Source organism: Bos mutus, chromosome 24, assembly GCF_027580195.1.
Source record: "Bos mutus isolate GX-2022 chromosome 24, NWIPB_WYAK_1.1, whole genome shotgun sequence".
Lineage (NCBI taxonomy): Eukaryota > Metazoa > Chordata > Mammalia > Artiodactyla > Bovidae > Bos > Bos mutus.
The window spans coordinates 42,910,559-42,928,968 of NC_091640.1; the positions used below are offsets into that span (position 1 = coordinate 42,910,559).

The 18,410-nt window shown below is 53.3% G+C and overlaps 1 protein-coding gene across 1 annotated transcript; it reads left to right on the forward strand.

Annotated features, from left to right (window-relative positions):
* Window positions 1–7,984: 7,984 nt before the first annotated feature.
* TUBB6 (tubulin beta 6 class V) lies at window positions 7,985–16,340 on the forward strand. Its single transcript, XM_070361556.1, has 4 exons — window positions 7,985–8,141; window positions 8,369–8,477; window positions 10,060–10,170; window positions 15,030–16,340. Exons 1-4 carry the CDS (start codon window positions 8,085–8,087, stop codon window positions 16,091–16,093), a joined length of 1,341 nt encoding a protein of 446 aa, XP_070217657.1. The 5' UTR covers window positions 7,985–8,084; the 3' UTR covers window positions 16,094–16,340.
* Window positions 16,341–18,410: the final 2,070 nt, after the last annotated feature.

The window sequence follows — 18,410 nt, forward strand, 5'->3', positions numbered from 1 at the left end:
AGATGTTCGACCGGCAGCGGTTGTACCTGAGGCAACACAGCTGGGAACTAGGAGAGGGTAGGCTTCGTGTTCAGTATTCTAATCCCAGTAAAATGAACTTAAAAAATAAAACAAGCTGGAGTCAAACGTGTGGCTGAGGACGGGTTACTTGATTTCCTCACCTGTGGAAGAGTGGATGCACCTGCCTGGACAGGATGGTGGGTGAACTTGTCAGCCCCTCCCAGGACTGGGACAATGGGCACAGACCTCTGTCTCTCCCTGGAGTGGATGAGTGGGCCAGGGAGCAGGTGTCTGGGGTGGGGGTGGGGGGCACACACACATTTAGCAGGGAAGGGCCACAGCGTGGGGTGAGCTGCTGGGGTGGGTGGGAAGGGATGCTTTCTGAATCTGGGGCCAGCGGGCCTGTGGGCGCGGCTGCCACTGCATTCCTGAGGACAGCTGGGACATCTGAGGGGGGGAGGGGGGAGCCGACAGGACTGCGTCTGGCTTTCCAAATAGAAGGGTTTTCCTCTTGGGGAAGAAGTAATAAGAATTCACATGGCTTTGCATTGGTCTCTGTCCTGCCAAGCCGGTCAGCAGAGAAAGCTGCTCACCCCTGAGCAGCGGAGGAGGAAAGGCAGGCCAGAACCTCCCCACATGCCCTCTGTGCCCACCACCCCTGCAGAGAGCAGTCAGGATTAGCTGCAAACCAGCCTGAGTGGTGGGAAAGGAATTCCGACAAATAATCTGGTGCATCAGAATCAGTTGTGATGTGGTTATGACTCTTTTCAAAGCACCTCCTAAATTTATATTTAACTCGAAGAAAATCGGTGGTGGAAACCTCTTTGCTTAGGGAGATGTTATTCTTCATTTCCCATCGTAATATTCTGGGTCCCCTCTTTCAGAAAAGGAAAGTCCCTTGAGGCTGTGAAATCTGTGTCTGTCTTTTCTTCCTTCACTTACTACTACTCAGTTAAGTCATGTGCTGAGTATGACTACAGGCAGGAAGTCTAGTCTCCAACTGAGGAGTTTACAACCCAACCCAGGAGGTGAGCCTTGGCAGCTTGGTGGGCGCTTCGTGGGCACGTGCACTCACGGTTGCTGAGGCATGGAGGAGGGACAGATGAGAACTGCTCTGACACTCCTGCAGGAGGAGGGGGAGGGGTGAATCACATCCAACTGGAATCTGGGACCAGAACAAGGGCCCATCAGAACAGCCCACCTGCAGTGGGGATGATTCAGATTAACTTAATCCAATCCGCTGGTTTAAGCAGCACAAAACCAATGATTCTCATCTGTGCTTTTAGTTGTGAAAGTGCAACATAGCTTTAAATATCTTTCCTGACAGCTTCTCACCACACAGCAGCCCAGTGGGTGATGAGACGGGCTGGAAGAGAAGACAATCAGGTCTAAAGGATCCAGAGATGTGTAGTGGAGGAGCAGGCAGGCTGCAAGCTCAGGGGTGGGGGTGAGGAGGTGGCCTGAGGGTCTCTTACAGGCAGGAGGATGGGGGTCCCCAAGGTGGACAGAGTTTGTTGTCAGGGGTCCAAGGCCCGAGCAGAAGACACAGCACAGAGAGGTGGTGGCTGAGGATGGCAGGAAACAAGAAGTGGTGGCTTCACAGGGAGGGGCTCAGCCAGACTCAAGAAGTCTAACAGACTCAGGCTGGGACCCACAACAGCATCCAAACAACAGAGAAATGGTTTCATGACTGCACCCAAAGGTCAGGGCAGAATAGGGACACACAAAATTAAGTCTTTTTCCACCAATGAGACCACAAAGCAAGGACAACTAATCAGTGGATGCGATTTCTGGCCTATAACATTTATCACAAAAAAATGTATCCTGGTGTGAGTACAAATGCTCATGGGATTCATCACCCACAAAGCACTGGAAACTACTAGTTGACCGCTGAGTGTGCAGGCAGTGGGCGGGGGTGCTTGGGCATCCAAGGGAACTCCACCTCCCTGGTCCCTGGTGCAGAGGTCCAGGGCCTTTGCCCAAGACTGCTTGCATCAGCAGCTCCTCTGCCCTCTAGACTAGAAGTCAAGGCCAGAGGCGCCCAACCTGGATGGCACCCACATCTTACCAGGACTGGCTGGTTGTGCCACGCAGCTGGCCCTGCCCATGCTGTCCTTGGGGGCTCTGCTCTTCCTGTGCAGACAAGTCCCATTGAATCCTCCATTGGCCGTGTCTCCACAGGCCTATTCTCTCACATGCTCATGGACAGCTTTCCCCCATCATTTCTTCCTTAATATTAACATGAAAATATCTCCAAGTTGTTTAACAGTAAGCATGATGGTGCTTGCTATTTGCTCCCAACTCATGGCATTATTGTCATTGTTATTTTTTGTCTGCACAGATGTTCCTAAAACCTCATGAGGATTATAGGATTATACAGCTAATCGTTGTTCAGTTGTTCAGTCATGTCTGACTCTTTAGGACCCCATGGACTGCAGCAAGCCAGGCTTCCCTATACACCTAACAGTGTTCACAACACAGTAAAGACTGTTGAAGAAAAGAGGGAGTAAATCAATGAATCATCATTAATTACTCAAATAGTATCCCACCACCAGAGCAGGCAGAACCCAGCCCTTGACCTCAGCACTTTTTTGGTCAGCAAGTGGGTCTGAGGGCCAGGCAGGTCCTAGGGACAGTTCCCGTGTAAACAAGTGGAGCATTTTCTCTGTGCTTGCCATCCCTTCAGCATGGTGCTGTGTCTGCTCTTCTGTGCCTTCTTCCTTTTCCTCCTCCTGCCCTCTTTTTCTCTCCCTCAACTAAAAGGTGGAACTTACTGCTTGTTCTGTCACCTAGGTCAATATTTTATTTTGTATTTTTTTTACTGGGTAGGTCACTGGTTTATTACAAAAGGATGTAATTCAGGACAGTCAGATGGAAGAGGTGTTCAGGCCAGGGCACAGGGAAGGGGCATCAGTTCACCAATCCAGAAGCTCTCCTGTTTTTAAATAAAAGATTATATATTAACATTTATCCATCCCACACACAAACAACTACCTTCCAAATCACATGATCACTTAGATCGGTTTCTATTTTGCTTAAATGTAACCTGAATTTTTTAGAGCCCAGCAGTCCCAACGAAGCAAGCAAGCAAGCCTGTCTCCTACAACCCTGGATAGAGAGGTACCAGCTCTCTGTCAAATGTCTGCTCTGTGCCCAACGCTGGGAGAAGGCTTTCCACACCCCCACCATCTGCCCAGCGGCCCTGCAAGGCTGCAGCTACAGCCATGTCCCCGTGTGGGAGGGCCAAAGTGAAGCCCACCTGCCGGACCACAGACTCCCCATGGTACTGACCTTTCTTAGTGGCAAGTTCTGTGCCCCCAAGGAGAGAACACCAAAAAGTCACAGAGGAGGGGACAGAGGATGAAGTGAAGCCACCAGGGACTGTCCTTGTACAGGGGACACAGAAGAAAGGGTGGGTGGGTGGGGTGCTGGGCAGAGCCGGCAAGAGAGCCCCCCACTCTGATGCTGTCCTGTGGCTCCCAGACCACCTCCACCTGGAGGGGCTCTGGCCCCCAGTGCTGGTGAAGGCCTCCCTCTGAGGAGGGTAACACTGGGGCTAAGGAGAGATGGCAGGAAATGTATCCAAATGTTATTAACCAAGTAATGATGTTTGGGGGTTGGATGTTGTCTTTTGTTAGTTTTCAGTCTTTTCCAGCTTTCCTGAAGCTTGTCTATTACTCCCTGTTTTTAAGAATGGTGGTAAAACCATATCACCTGAAATGCACCACTGTGGCCATGTTTAAGTGTTCAGTTCATCCACATTGTTTGAGTATAGGTCTCCAAGATTTCTTATCTGGAAAAACTCATTCCTTAGTCTTTAATGGGAAAATGATATCAAGACAGTTTTAAAAATATTACCTGCCACAGCTAGGCCTGAAAGCTGCCGGGCCTTGGCCGGTTTAAAAGCCCTGGTGAAGGCGCGTCTCCTCACCTCCCCTCCACAACACTTACCCTCCAGAGCTGGTCTCCCTGGGTGGCCCCTGGGCCCCCACCCCGCCCAGTACCTGTGTCCCCCCCACTCCTGGCTGATGGCCACTGCCTCTGTCCCAGCCCCGCACACCCTGCCCTGTGTGTGTGAGATAGGGGCCAGGGCGCAGGGGAGCTCTGGACGCCTGGACGGAAGGTCCCCCACCCCCTTGGGCCACAGAGGGAGAAACGGACTTCGAGGTCACACAGCTTGTCAGGGGGTCACTGGGAACCAGATCCCAGGGTCCTGTCACCCCCTTCAGAGCCTTTCGTTCTAGAAGAACTGAAGACTGTTACACTGTGCCAGAGGTCAGAGAAGATGGTCAGGTCAGAGCCGACCATGTTATGTCTCAAAAAATAACAAACACAGAGGTGTGGCTGGGGAAAGCCATTGGGTTAGTTACATGTGAGATACTTTTCCTCTTTGCTACAGAACGTGGCAACAATTCTGTTATCCAATCACATCTGTTATAAATTTGATTTATTAGACTTAGCTTTTACACATGAATTTCTTCTTCATTGTGAACTTCCTGGATACATGCTTACTTCTTCCTTAAAAACAGATGACTCATACAATCAGATTGCATTTTAGGTGAACTGGGTTTTGTCTGATGTAAGCTAGGATGGGAGTCGATCAGTCGTAGGATGTGAGAGCCGGGAAGGATCTGCCTCAAGAACCATCCTCTCTGTCAAGCGTCATGTCACATAAGGGTATGATGGTCCCATGTCATAAAACTTGTCAAAACCTGGGCTTTTAACTGAAAATCAGGTCAAAGGTGGCCATCAGCAGCCTGGCCCTGAGCCTGGCCTCTTCAAGGTCTTTCCCCAAGGACTCCTCAGCACGTGAAAAGGATGGACCCCACCTCCCCTGTTACTGTGCATTTCAGACCTGGGCGGGGAGCAGTGAGACCTGTCCCAGGGCTGGGACAGTGGCCCTGGGTCCTCACCACGCGTGGTGACTGTGGAGGAAACAGGACAGGGTGAGAGGCTGAGGGAGGCGGAAGGCGAGCAGACAGGAGGCAAGGACCCAGAACTCTGTCCAGATCCGGCCCTGGGCATCACCCCTCCCACTCGGGGCTCTCGGGGCTCACGTGACTGCTGGCACATGGGGACCTCAGGACTCACTCCCTGCCCCAAATTCCTGAACCTGCTTCAGGGCCCTTCCTCCTCCCACTGGTGACTGTGACACAGAATGTGGCCTGGGGACAGCCGTGGGAGGGGTCGCCCCTATCCCCGCCACTGCTGTGCAGACACAGTGAAGCCAGCACTGCAGACAGGAAGGTGCTTCCTCTTAATAACAGGCTCTATGGCTCCTGCATCCTTCCTGGCAGCTGCTGGGTCTGTGGCCTGTGTGTGCCCTTGCTCTGGCCCGTCCACGTTAGGGGTGGCCTCAACCACAGTGGCAGCCTCTCAGTCCCACCTTGCCTAGTTGTCGTGCAGATTCCCCAAGTACAGTACCCAAGTTTCCAACACTGAGCCCTGGTCACTGCCCCACCCTCCTTGCGGTGCAGGTGGCAGGCTGACATTCGGGTCAACAGGGAGTGTCCATCAGAAACTCCAGGAAATCAGCCTCCTCCCATTGGATCCACGTGACAGCAGTGTCCTCAAAGCCAGGGTGACATCTATTCTCTGGCTCCGATGAAAACCTTGGAATGAAATTCCACCCAAAGGAAGAGCTTTGACAAGGTGGTCATTTCGGCAAAGTGCTGAAGCTGCTGATGTGGACACTTTCCTTTAAACCACAAAGGGGCTTGATTCACAGGGACTGAGTGACCAGAGCTGAGGAGAGACTCTTCTAGGCGTGTCAGGCCCTTGCTGCTTGCACCAGACTCTGCAGCAGCTTTGATAAAGGGAGCGTTTCCCCGCAGTCAGTCATGAAACTCAGCAACTGCAACACACAGGCCTAGTAAGGGCGGGCGCTGGGTCTTCCTGGGCTCTGACGGGAGCCGGGGGTGGGGGCGGGTGCTGTGCCCCCGACACCTAAGCTTCCCCAGATGCCCTGTGTAGAGATGCGCGGGAAGCTACAGAAAGGCAGAGAAGCAGAACTGCGGGGGCCGGTTGGAGGTCAAGGATGGCAGGGCAGGGATCCTGAGGTTAAAGAAACTGATCCCTGAAACTGGGAATGTTTGAAAAACTCCAGAACAAAAAATTTCCAGCTGTCCCCCTTTTTCAAACCATGCACATTAGGACTTTCCCCAAGTTTTCATGTACCTAAAAGGAAACCGCTGGTTCTAATGACAGGAGAGCCACTTCCTCTTCACAGGGCATTTCCACTTGGCCTTGGGGAGGGGGTGAATGGAGCCCCAAGTCTCCAGTCTTCTCACCTGAAGAGTTCACAGGGAAACTGGGCATACTCAGAAGGAATGTCACAGGGCTCAGACCCCCCCAGGACAAGCTCTCCTTTACAGACACGGCCAGAGGACCTGAGGTAACACAGCTAACTGGAAACAGAGCCGGGGCTGAGATCCAAGTCACCCTGACTCACAGAAAAGTGGTCATTCCTTCTGGCCACACAAGGCCATCTGGAAGGGGACCGCTGCTCCAGAGAGCCTAACTCACCCCTACAAGTGACCCTGACTCATGCCTGCCTGGCACACCAGAGGCATTTGTGGCTCAGAATACCTGTGGGCCGCCTGAGCAGCTGGGTTCCCCACAGGAGTGGCCTGGAGAGTTCTGGGTGTCAGTCAGACAGCAAGCCCTAGAAGCCCGCAGTAGGAGTCCAGGCTGCTGGGGTGAAAGTCCCTGGGGGGAAGGACCACTAAGCAGGGAGGGTGGGGGCCCAGGACCCTGCCTGATGCCAGCAGCTGAGGAGTGAAGCCTTTCCCCGCTGAAGGGGCTGTGGGCAAACATGGCGGAGGGGTCCCGCTGCGCCTTGTCAGCAAGGGAACAGGGAACCGCAGGCCAGTCCCCGAGGCCAGGGAGGGCTGAGATCATTCCGTAGGGAATCCCCGACGCTCCGTGGCCCCGGGGAGAGAGGGGTCACCGGATCTCTCTAAGACTGACACTTCGTCCTCCAGCTTCGCGCCTGTCCCCAAGCAGGACGCCCGCGTCCACATCCCCCCACCCCAGCAGGCAAACGAAGGCCGGGACTCTGAGGCGGGGAGAGTGAGGGAACCGTGGGGGATGGGGGAGGCTTTCCTTCCAGACTCGGGAGGGAGAGGCTGCTAGGCTGTGCAGGGCGTGTGTGTAAGTGTGTGTGTGTCTCCGTTTTCAGGTTTAGCCGTGTTTTCACTATAACCTGACTCCATCACGAACGGTTCCGACTCGTCAGAACTGAAGGGCACTAGTATTTCAAGACGGAGAAGCAGTAGGCCGGGGACGTAAGGACTCGTGCCCACGGCTGAGTCGGAGCGCAGGGGTCAGAGTCACCCCGAAAAGATCTACTCCCGAGTCCCTCGGCCTTTCCACCGGCTGGGTTTGAACCCGCGGCGCGTGTTGACCTTGCGGTCCCAGGACCCACGCCGGAGGCTCCGTGCAGGCGCGCCTCCCCAGTCGGCTCCGCCGGACCGAAGCGCGGGGAGTCTTCGTTCTTCCTCCGGGCGGCGTAGCGAACCGGGGAGCACTAGGGGAAAATTGTCCTTCGCTTCCCCGCCCGCCCGCTCGGATGGGCGCCCCAGGAACCCGCTCTTTCCCCGCCCGGCTTCCAGGCGGGCATCCCTCCACTGTCCGCTGGTCGGCTCTCCCTCTGGGACCGCGCAGGGTGGAGGCTACCCGGGGAGGACGGCCCGAGGGCGCGCAGGGGCGGGGTGCCTGGGGCGGGGGGAGGTCTGGGGGGCGGCGAGAGGAGGCGGGGAAGAGCGGATGGAGGCGCACCCACGGATGGGGCGGAGTGGGGGCGGGGACGGAGGGGCCAGGGGGAACGGGGGCGGGAGGGGAGGACCTGGTCTGGCTCAGGAGTTAGGAAAGAGCACGCGGACCGGGTGCCTGGGGGACGCCGGGTGTGGGCAGGGCGCCCGGACCGCGGGGCAGAGGGGGCGCGGCCTGGGGGTGGGGGCGGGCCCGGCCATTGGCCCGGGCGGCCGGGGGAGGGCCGGGGAGGGGCGGCCGGCGCCGGGTGGGGGACCCGAATGCCCGGGCCGCAGTCGCCGCGCCGTCAGAGCAGCGAGCGCTGAGCGGCCATGAGGGAGATCGTGCATATCCAGGCTGGCCAGTGCGGGAACCAGATTGGCACCAAGGTGGGTGGGCGCTTCCCCCCCCCGCCAAGCCCTCGGGCCGGGGCCATGCGGGGCACGGGCGGCCGAGGGGGCGTCACGGGGACTCTGCCCTGCTGCTCCCCGTCCCCGAGGCCCCGGAGCGGCTGAAGTGCGCCTGGAATCTGGCGGCCGCTCCCCGCGCCCCGCCCGCCGGGCCGGCCCTGGGGGACCCTGGCTGACCGTCTGTCCCCCGCCCCGCCCTTTGCTAGTTTTGGGAAGTGATCAGCGACGAACATGGCATCGACCCGGCCGGAGGCTACGTGGGTGACTCTGCGCTCCAACTGGAGAGAATCAACGTCTACTACAACGAGTCCTCGTGTGAGTGGCGCAATCTGCCATACCCCCCCAGACACCGCCTTCCCCCCCGGACCCCGCCATCCCCCGGACCTGGCCATCCCCCCCCGGACCCCACCATCCCCCTTGGACCCCGCCATCCCCCCGTCCATCCCTCTCTGGGACCCCGGCACCGCCCTGTGGGACCCTTGCCATCCCCTGCCCCCACCCGTGGGCCCCCCGGCGCGTGGGTGGTTCGCGCTGGAAAAATCCTCCCGGATGTAGCCCGGCGCCCGGCTCCTCCCTCGCTCCCCCTGGGGCGGGAAATCCGCCGTCGGTTGATTTCAAACAGGCTCTTGGCCTCTCCTGGTCTGAGCTCTTGAACCTGACCTGTTAGTGCTGTGAAATCAGCTTAGTGGGGCACGTCCGGCTCTTTTTTTTTTTCCGGTCTAAAATTTCTTTCCTAATGAAGGTTTTTGGCTCAAAATTTGAAAAACACTACCTCAAAAGATTGTTCTAGCCTTTTGCAGACCTCCAGAAAGACTTTACGCCCACTGGAAGATGGACCTCCAGACGGACAGGGTCTTTGTCTGGCCGAGTTTAGTTAAAAACTCCAGGCTGTGGTTTATCCAGGTTTAAGAATAGTACCAGCCCTGTCCTGGGGAGCTTCATAGGTATCCTGGTTACTTATGTACTTTATTTTTGTAACAATGTTTATTGTAAAAGTGATACATGACATTCACAGAACAAACACAAAAGGAAGGTGTTGAAAAAACACCCAGGATGTGACAGGTGCTGCCGCTCAATATACCCACCTGTGTCCCCAGCCTCAGAGATAATCACGCTGTCTTTAGAGTCACTGCTGGTCATCCACAGGAGAGCTGGGAAGAGCAGGACACATAAACCATGGGGTTTTATTCATTAAGCAGCTATGACAAAAGGTCTGGAAGAGCAGGCATGAGTGGTGAGATTCCTGGATGGCACTGAGAAAAGGCCAGGATATATGGCACTTGCTGGTCACCCCCAGGCCACCCTGTCTTCAGCCTGGGTGTGTGAGGAGCAGAACAGGAGGTGTAGGACAGTTCCCAGTGCAGTCCTTGTGACCCCACCCTCACAGGAACCTTCTTGCCTGTTGGCATGAGCACATGCTCACTTGTCCATAAATGAGACAGTCCCCCAGGAAACAGCCGTGGACACACTTGAAACAGGTGCACAGACCTGCTTGTGGGTTCACATGCGTGTGAGGGAGAGAGATGCAAAAGTGTCCTGGCAGCATGGCTGCTCACTGCAACAGGTATGGGTTATTTCTGCGGAATTAAAAAGTTGAACTGTGCACGAAGGAGGACTGGGAAATTCAGGCGACAGGAAGTCTAGAGACCTCGCTTCTCATCCTGCCTTTTCTGGGAACTTCCTGTGCCCTATGCCTGGGCTGGCTTCGTCACCCGGACAAGTCCAGGGTAGATTGTGTTTTCTGAGGCTCCCCTCCCCCAGGGCTGAGACTCTGTGACCCTAAGAAAGCCTGCTTTGTACATCGCAGGCGGCTGTGCTGGTGGGACTTGCTCTGCGGAAGTGTGTTGTCCCAGGAACCAGAGACTGACTCTCATGGGTGGGCTCCGTTCTCTTCCAGCTCAGAAGTATGTGCCCAGGGCCGCCCTGGTGGACTTAGAGCCGGGCACCATGGACAGCGTGAGGTCCGGGCCTTTTGGTCAGCTCTTCCGGCCTGACAACTTCATCTTTGGTAGGTTCCGTCTTTCCTGCTTTCTTCTTCCTCTTTTTTATTTTCTAAACATCCAGCTAATTTGTGTGCAAGATTAAAAACATCACATGGCATAGAAAAGCTTAGAATGGAAATCAACAGTCGCCAGCCCCATCACAAGGCAGCTTCTTGAAGGAAAGTAACCTTTGATTCTCTAAATGAGATGCTTACTAGTAATAATTCTTGATTTCAAAACATTTTATACATTTTTTTCCCTCTCATAAATTACTAGCATAAAAAGACGATAATAATTTGTCTGTGGTTCCTATGTTGGTCGTCAGTGTGTTTATACCTGTGTTTCTTTTTCCATTGTCTATAGGCTGTTCTGCTTTCTTTCCGAAAGCTAGTTCCATATGAATTGTTTTATCGGGTTTGGGCAAATCTTCCTTTCCTCTTTCTTCACCCAGAACATGATTATAGCACCTGTTCCTCTGCAGACTCCTAAAGAAAATTATGTAAAATGTAATGAAGTGGCACTGTTAATGTGACCAGCCTCCAGCACTTTGGAGCCATGGTTTTGGGGAGTCAAGGCAGAATCTTGGGAGATCTTATTGGTACATAAATTGATTCCCTTGGATTGGACTCAGGCCTTGTGACCTGTTTTAAAGATGATTCAGCAAGGTACATGCTCATGATGTATAAAAGACCTTGTGGCATCATCTGCTTCCCCATCACCGTGGCAACCTGCACAAGTAGTGGAACAGGTGAAGCTTCTAGTAATTTGTTCAAGGGTTTTTGTCACCTTTGATATTTCAAATAGACCAGGAGAAAAGGCTCTGGTGCCCCTTTTATTACGGCAAAAAAAATCTAAATTACCAATACTTTTATAGTCCACAAGTGGGGAGATTTAAATTCTTTATCTTTTCCTAAACTTGACTCGGTAATTGTTCTCAAGCAAAGGTGCGTCTAGATCCTGCCACCAATGTGGTCACCACTAGCTACATGTGGCTATTTAAATTTAATTAAAGTTAAATAAAATCAGTCTACTTCTTCAGTTGTACTCCACACATTTCCAGTGCTCAGTAGCCAAGTGTGGTTGGTGGCCACCACATTGAACAGGGCATAGCTTAAATACATCTAGCTATGCCCTGTCCAATGTCACTGCAGAAAGTCGTTATCAGACAGCAGTGCTCACAGCCTTAAAAGATATGTACTAGATTAGGGGAATGAAGACTGTATCTATATGAAATAGCTACAAGAGTGATTTTTAACAGTTGACACTATTTTTAACTAAGAAAATAACATGTTTGGCCATGGAGAACTGAGAGGACCAGCATGTCTGAACTCATTCTGTGTGCTGTTGGCTCAACAATTGTTTTTAAGTCATTATCCACTTAATAAAAGAGTCTGAGTTGCCTGCGGATTCACAGTAGGTGAAAATAGTTTCACCCCATTGCCTTCAGGGTGGGTGAATTTTTTAAAAAGTGTCATTCGGTATTCAGATATAGTTTGAAGTGATTAAAATAAACACTGACTTGAAGTAACTATAATTTAAAAAGTGAAAGTTCTCTGCATTTGAGTTTATGCTTTAGAAAGCCACACCTTGACAGCCAGCCAGCCTGGACACCTGCACAACCTTCTCTCTCTGCCCACTCTTGGCAGACCCCTCGGGAGCAAAGCGCACCAGCGAGCAGCATGGCTCTCAAATGTGGGAAATGCGGACCTGGCTACCCTTCCCCTCTGGAGGCCATGAAAGGACCCATAAGAAAAAAAAAAAGAAAGCCACACCTTTTTCTTAACAAACTGCTCGTTGCGTGGCAGCTATGCCTGTTAGTGGAGAGAGTTTTGTGGGAAAGAGCAAAGCTCTAGGAAGGTGGACCTTAGGCTTCTTTGTACATATAACTTTCTCTCCCAGATTCAGGGCTGGAAGGGAGTCAAAGAGCCTGGAGCCCCAAGACTTAACCCACACCCTGTGTGAGCTGGAGGTGAACCAGGGCTGGGCTCTGAGGCCTCGGGGATCACTACAGCATGGCTTCTACAATCTGGAGCCGCTGGTTAATGTCCCAACCTCTGATTGCAGAAGACGTTCAACTCCTGAGCCCCAAATATTTAACTGGGAACGTCTGTTGCTATGAGACAGTGGCAAAATATTTTCAGAAGCCTCCAGCTTCCTCCTCTTGGTTGAAGGCAGAGAAAACTTCACATCTGATCACTCTGTAAACACCCAGGAGACCAAGGGACTGTGTGAACTGGAGGCAGCAGAGGGTCCAGGCCGAGGGGCTCCACTGACCATGGCTGTGTATCACTTTGAGTCCCCACTGCCCCCCAGTCATTGGTTTCCACGTGGTTTCAGTCCTTGTCCTCAGGGCAGCTGTAAAGTGGCATCAGTTCTACCCCAGCTCCAGGTGGGAAGCTGGCCCAGCTGTGTGCTGGCTTGCAGGGGGAGGTGGCGGAGTCTTGGGGACCTAGGCAGGATATGACGGTACTCCAGCCTCATACAAGGCACCCAGCCAGGTTTCACTGTGGAGAGGCAATGTTTGTGAGCAAGAATGCAGTCACCTCCTGGGGGAGGCACCTCCGAGGGGCTGTGCTCCTTGTAGAAAGCAGGGCCGCCCTCCAGAGTCTGTCCCTCTCAGCCCAGGCTCGCTAGCCTTGATGGTATCACTCTGCTCACAGTATTTAGGTGGTTCCCTCTTTTTGTAGGACTTTAGATGTTTCATCACTAACAGTCAGTACCTCTTAAACTTACTGAAGAATCACAGCATTTCGGTGGTTCTGTTCTACAGACTTGCATTTTGCACCACTGAACTTAGCACTGACAAATGCTGTAGAAGATCCAAAGACGTTTGAGCCAAGACTCTGTCCTGGTCTGAGGCTGGCCTCCAGGGGTAACTGTAGGTTCCAGGGGTGTCCTGAGTGGGCCCCGCCCCCGAGTGCCCAGTGCCTCCTTCTGCTGTGGTGCTAGGAGGCACCACCATTCTCCGTGGTCCATCCCGCTGTGTCACCACCCCCAGCTGTGTTTCCCTCATCATTGCATGGGGGTTGGGGTGGGATGGTGGTGAATTGTTGCCACCAGCAGGTGTAGACAGAAATCAGGGTAATGTCTTTGGTGTAAGGGGGAGAGGTGAGCACAGTGCAGTGCCAGCAATGCCTTGACCCCTCAGGTCCTCTTGTTTTCTGAGCCCACCTGACATAGCCAAACGCCCTGCCCCCTCATCCTTCAGCCATGGGACCACCGCAGTCTATTTTGTTCCATATCGAGGGAAACTTTGATAAAGAAGCTAATGGATCTATTTTTTCATTTTTTATAATACATGATTCTTCTTTTCAAAACCAGATTTGAAATACCCACACACTAAAGAAATATACTGCCTTAAACAGCCTTCCTGACTTCCTCTATAGCTGGGTTTTTCAGCTGCACCCCACACTGCCTTCTTACCAATGAACAGGAAACAGCAGTGCCTTATCTTTTTAACTTGTCATTAAATAGGTCTGTGCATCATTTACTTTTTTATTGCTTTTTGTAATGTACCTTACCATGTGCTCTAGAATTCAGTTCTTGATGGTTTTTCTAATGTCCCTTAAAATGCATATTAACGTATTGATTTGAGTTGAAGACTAAAGCATGTTTTTCTGATAGAAAGTAGGTGCAATCTGGGCTTCCCAGGTGGTGCTAGTGGTAAAGAATCCCCCTGCCAATGCAGGAGATGCAAGAGACGTTGGTTCAGTCCCTGGGTCAGAAAGATTCGCTGGAGGTGAAAATGACAACCCACTCCAGTATTCTTGCCTGGAAAATTCCATGGGCAGAGGAGCATGGCGGGCTACAGCCCATAGGGCTGCAGAGAGTTGGACATGACTGAGCAACTGAGCACCCACACAGGTGCAATCTGGATTATCCACCTGGTAACAGGGCTGCCTTGCCAATTAGGCTACATCGCCAATAGTTTTCATTATCTGAATGAGCTAAATCTGCAGCCTAAAGCATTGACAAAAATATATTTGAAACATTTCATTAAAAATCATACTGGCAACGTTGTGTTGGAATTAAGATTTCAAAATTTCCAACCTTTTGAAGTATACCAGACCACACAAAGAGCCTTTCAGTGAAAGAACATCAGGTAAATCTGGTGCAAAGCCTTTTGGAATCTTTCTGCTGTAGAAGGAAAGTTATTGATGCAAGTCAGGTGTTTCCAATTCTGCTTCCAGAAACTTGACTTTGGGGCTGAAAGGTGGTTAAAAATACTTTCTGATGGTGTAGATCAGTATTTAGTTTTTGGCATTTAACTCTGAAGATCAAATAATTGAACGAAATTGCTAGAATACAGTTAATTCTATTTATATGTTTATGCGAACAAAATATCTCAGTGTTTGTTGATATATATGTAAAAACAAAGAATAAGGAATAATGTGGATGCCAAACCTGGTCTCAATCTGGCAATATTTGATGTTCACACTCGGATAAATGAGCTAATGGAAAAAATATAGTTCCTGATGATGATGAACGAGGGGCCCCATTAAGGAGGGAACATATTACTGTTTTGAAAAGGAAGTATTTGTACCTAGTTCAAAATTCAAGAGAGCCCAAAGGATAGGGGAAAGAAGTTTGTTTTCTTAATTTATGCTTTTTGTTCCTTTGTCTTTTACTTTGCGGGAGAATTATCTTTTTAAGAGTAAGAATGAAATTACCAAGTCAGAACGTGAGTACATCTTAAAATTGGCAAATTTCCCTTGTCTGAAGTGGCCAGCCACCCTCCTGTGCTCCAGCAGTGCTGAGGGCCTGGGGCCCACCTCTCACTCTGTTATCTGTTTGCTTCATGACTTGTCTTAACTGTACTGATGGCCCCTCACAGCAATCCCTGTAGCCCTGTCTGAATCACGTCCCCTCTCTTGCTTGACCCCAGGACAGACTGGCGCCGGCAACAACTGGGCCAAGGGCCACTACACGGAGGGCGCTGAGCTGGTGGACTCTGTCCTGGACGTGGTACGGAAGGAGTGTGAGCACTGCGACTGCCTGCAGGGCTTCCAACTGACCCACTCGCTGGGTGGCGGCACCGGGTCTGGGATGGGGACCCTCCTCATCAGCAAGATCCGCGAGGAGTACCCTGACCGCATCATGAACACCTTCAGCGTGATGCCCTCGCCCAAGGTGTCGGACACGGTGGTGGAGCCCTACAACGCCACCCTGTCCGTGCACCAGCTGGTGGAGAACACAGATGAGACCTACTGCATCGACAATGAAGCGCTGTATGACATCTGCTTCCGCACCCTGAAACTGACCACCCCCACCTATGGGGACCTCAACCACTTGGTGTCGGCCACCATGAGTGGCGTAACCACCTCCCTGCGCTTCCCGGGCCAGCTCAATGCCGACCTGCGCAAGCTGGCCGTGAACATGGTGCCCTTCCCACGCCTGCACTTCTTCATGCCTGGCTTTGCCCCACTCACTGCCCGCGGCAGCCAGCAGTACCGGGCGCTGACTGTCCCCGAGCTCACCCAGCAGATGTTCGATGCCAAGAACATGATGGCAGCCTGTGACCCGCGCCACGGCCGCTACCTGACCGTGGCTGCTGTGTTCCGGGGCCCCATGTCCATGAAGGAGGTGGACGAGCAGATGCTGGCCATCCAGAACAAGAACAGCAGCTACTTCGTGGAGTGGATCCCCAACAACGTGAAGGTGGCTGTGTGCGACATCCCACCCCGGGGCCTGAAGATGTCGGCCACCTTCATTGGCAACAGCACGGCCATCCAGGAGCTGTTCAAGCGCATCTCAGAGCAGTTCTCGGCCATGTTCCGGCGCAAGGCCTTCCTGCACTGGTTCACGGGTGAGGGCATGGATGAGATGGAGTTCACCGAGGCCGAGAGCAACATGAACGACCTGGTGTCCGAGTACCAGCAGTACCAGGACGCCACAGCCGATGAGGGCGAGGAAGCTTTTGAGGATGACGAGGAAGAGGTCAACGAGTAGAGGTGTGTCCTGCCTTGGACACCGAGGCTCAGAGGTCTTTTCTCCAAGCCTGGTGTGTCTCCTGGCCGCCCAGGAGAGTCCCGTCTAAGTGTGGGGACAGTCCTCTCACAGGGGCGGCAGACTGTCCTGTCTGTCATCTGGGATGGAGGGCGTCAGAAGAGCGGGAACTGGCATCCCTGCCCAAACATCGGACCAGAGAGGACATGAAAGAACTCATGGGCCATAAATAAAGGGCTAAATAAATAAACCTCACCGTCTCTTACGTGTTCACCTGTGTCTGGGAATTAGGGGCTAGGAACGGTGTGCTTTCATCCCTACACCCGGGACTTCCAGGTGCCGTCTCTTAATGGACTTGCAGCACTCAACATAGAGACAGCCTGTACACGATTAACCTAAGTGCTCCCCTGTCTTTTGGACTCTGCTTCCCTAACAGTGCCCCACCTCCCGGGGAGCAGCCCACTCCACTCAGGGCAGGGCTTCCTTTCAGTTGGAGGCCCTCAGGTGGCCCTGAAACTTACTGGTGACCAGATGACTCCTTGGGAAGCAATGCACCCCAAATAAAAGCCTGCGTCCTGGTTTCCAGCCAACACTTAAATCCCCACAGGATCTTTCATCTCCTGCGCGTGGCCCTGGGCTAGTCTGCCCAGCCTCCCCTAACAGCCCTGCTGGCATTTGGAGGAGACACAGAAAATGACCCTCAGGCTTCCTGTGGGGGACACACAGGCTTGAGGTGGGTGGGGGGCTGTGCCACGACTCAGAGTTGCTGTGGTTCTTCCTGGCGATGTAGGCCAGCAGGAAGGCCCCATGGGGAGTTGGGAGGTGGCTAGGGCCGGAGGGGTAATGGGCTCTAAATAAGGATCCCTCCCACCCGATGCTCACTAAGTGCCCTCTGCCCTCTGAGGCTCAGTCTCTCCGGGGCAGCATGCTCCCTTCGCAAAGCCTGGCTCCTCCCGAGTGGGCAGTGTCAATCCAACTGCTTCAACCCAAGTGATGTATCACGGTGCGTGGAAGCATTTGAGGCTAGTGCTGGACCCCTGCCCAGCCTCCCAACATGCCGTAGGCCCCCAGGAACTGCTGAGCCACAGCCCACAGCGTCCCCATGCAGTTCTGTGTCCACCACGCCTTGCACAAAGCACTTCCTCAGACACGCAGCATGACTTGACCCGAGGTAAGAACAGATCCCATTTTGCAGGAACCTGAACTATTAATACTTTGTGAGACCACAGTGAACATCTTTCCCCATCCCTCTGCATTGCAAGGCCCAACGGAGCTTGGAGGAGAGACAGTGTCCTGAGCACGTGCTAGTTGCCAGGCCCTGACTCGCTCATAATCCGCGGGTATAGATGGGAACCACACTGAGGCTGTGGTGGCCACACTGGGGCTTACTGGCACCATGCAGGACCCTTGTATAATGCCGGGGAGAAGTAGTCCCTCCTGAAGGGCATCGCGCATAGCCCGGAGCCAGGCCAGGTCCACACTTGGCACCGCCTGGGAGCTCAGCCTTGATGGCGCCCACTGGCCCCTCTACCCACAGGGCCCTCCCAGTCCACAGGCTGTGCTCAAGGAGCACCTTGTCATCCCTGAGGGATAGGGACTGTGGTCGGTACCCATAGCCCTGGCTCCCAGGATGCTGCTGTGGCCTGGTGAGCCAGAGTCTTGGAGAACCATCCCAGGACAAGGGGGCCGCCTGGGCCACCCCATTGGTCCAGTGCCCTCCAGGGATGCCTGAGTTCTGTGCATGAGGTCGGACAAGTCAGCCCAACAATGCATTCCTCTGCATTAAGAACATACAACCAAGTCAGGACAGCATGAAAGGAAGCTGCTAAGAATAAAAACCCAAAGATGGGGGGAGGGGGTCTCCCAAGTCCAGAGAAGGCACTGGAGACCAACGTCCTCCTGGGGCTCTGCCTGGTTCTGACCTTGGTTTGTGACTCTGCAGCCCTCGTTTCTCTGGTGACGCAGCAGCATGTCACCCCTTCTAACAGCAAAAGTGACCTCATGAAGACATAGGGCTCTCCAGCCCAGGGGCCACGCTCTCTCCGCTGTTCAGCCCGCTGTGGTGGTCACACGTCTACTGGAGACGCACATGGGGGACCGAGGCTGGGTCCTGACTGGCTGAGTGTGTGTGTGTGCCCTGATGCCATTGCACGGCTCACACCGAGTTAACCCTTCAGGGCGGACAGGTCGAGGCATCACTGAGAGTCTCGTCGGACTGGAAGAGAACCACCAGTCTGAGACTAAACGTGGATGACATTCAGTTCCTTTTCATTGTGTTTTCTGAAGGGATGTCTCCCAAGCAGCACCAGTGACCCTCGTG

What these genes read in the sequence shown, in the direction of transcription:
- TUBB6 (XM_070361556.1), top strand. Translation starts at nt 8,085, where the DNA reads ATGAGGGAGATCGTGCATATCCAGGCTGGCCAGTGCGGGAACCAGATT. An exon ending in GGAACCAGATTGGCACCAAG is followed by an intron (nt 8,142 to 8,368) that starts GTGGGTGGGCGC and finishes GCCCTTTGCTAG; the next exon opens with TTTTGGGAAGTGATCAGCGA. An exon ending in CTACTACAACGAGTCCTCGT is followed by an intron (nt 8,478 to 10,059) that starts GTGAGTGGCGCA and finishes GTTCTCTTCCAG; the next exon opens with CTCAGAAGTATGTGCCCAGG.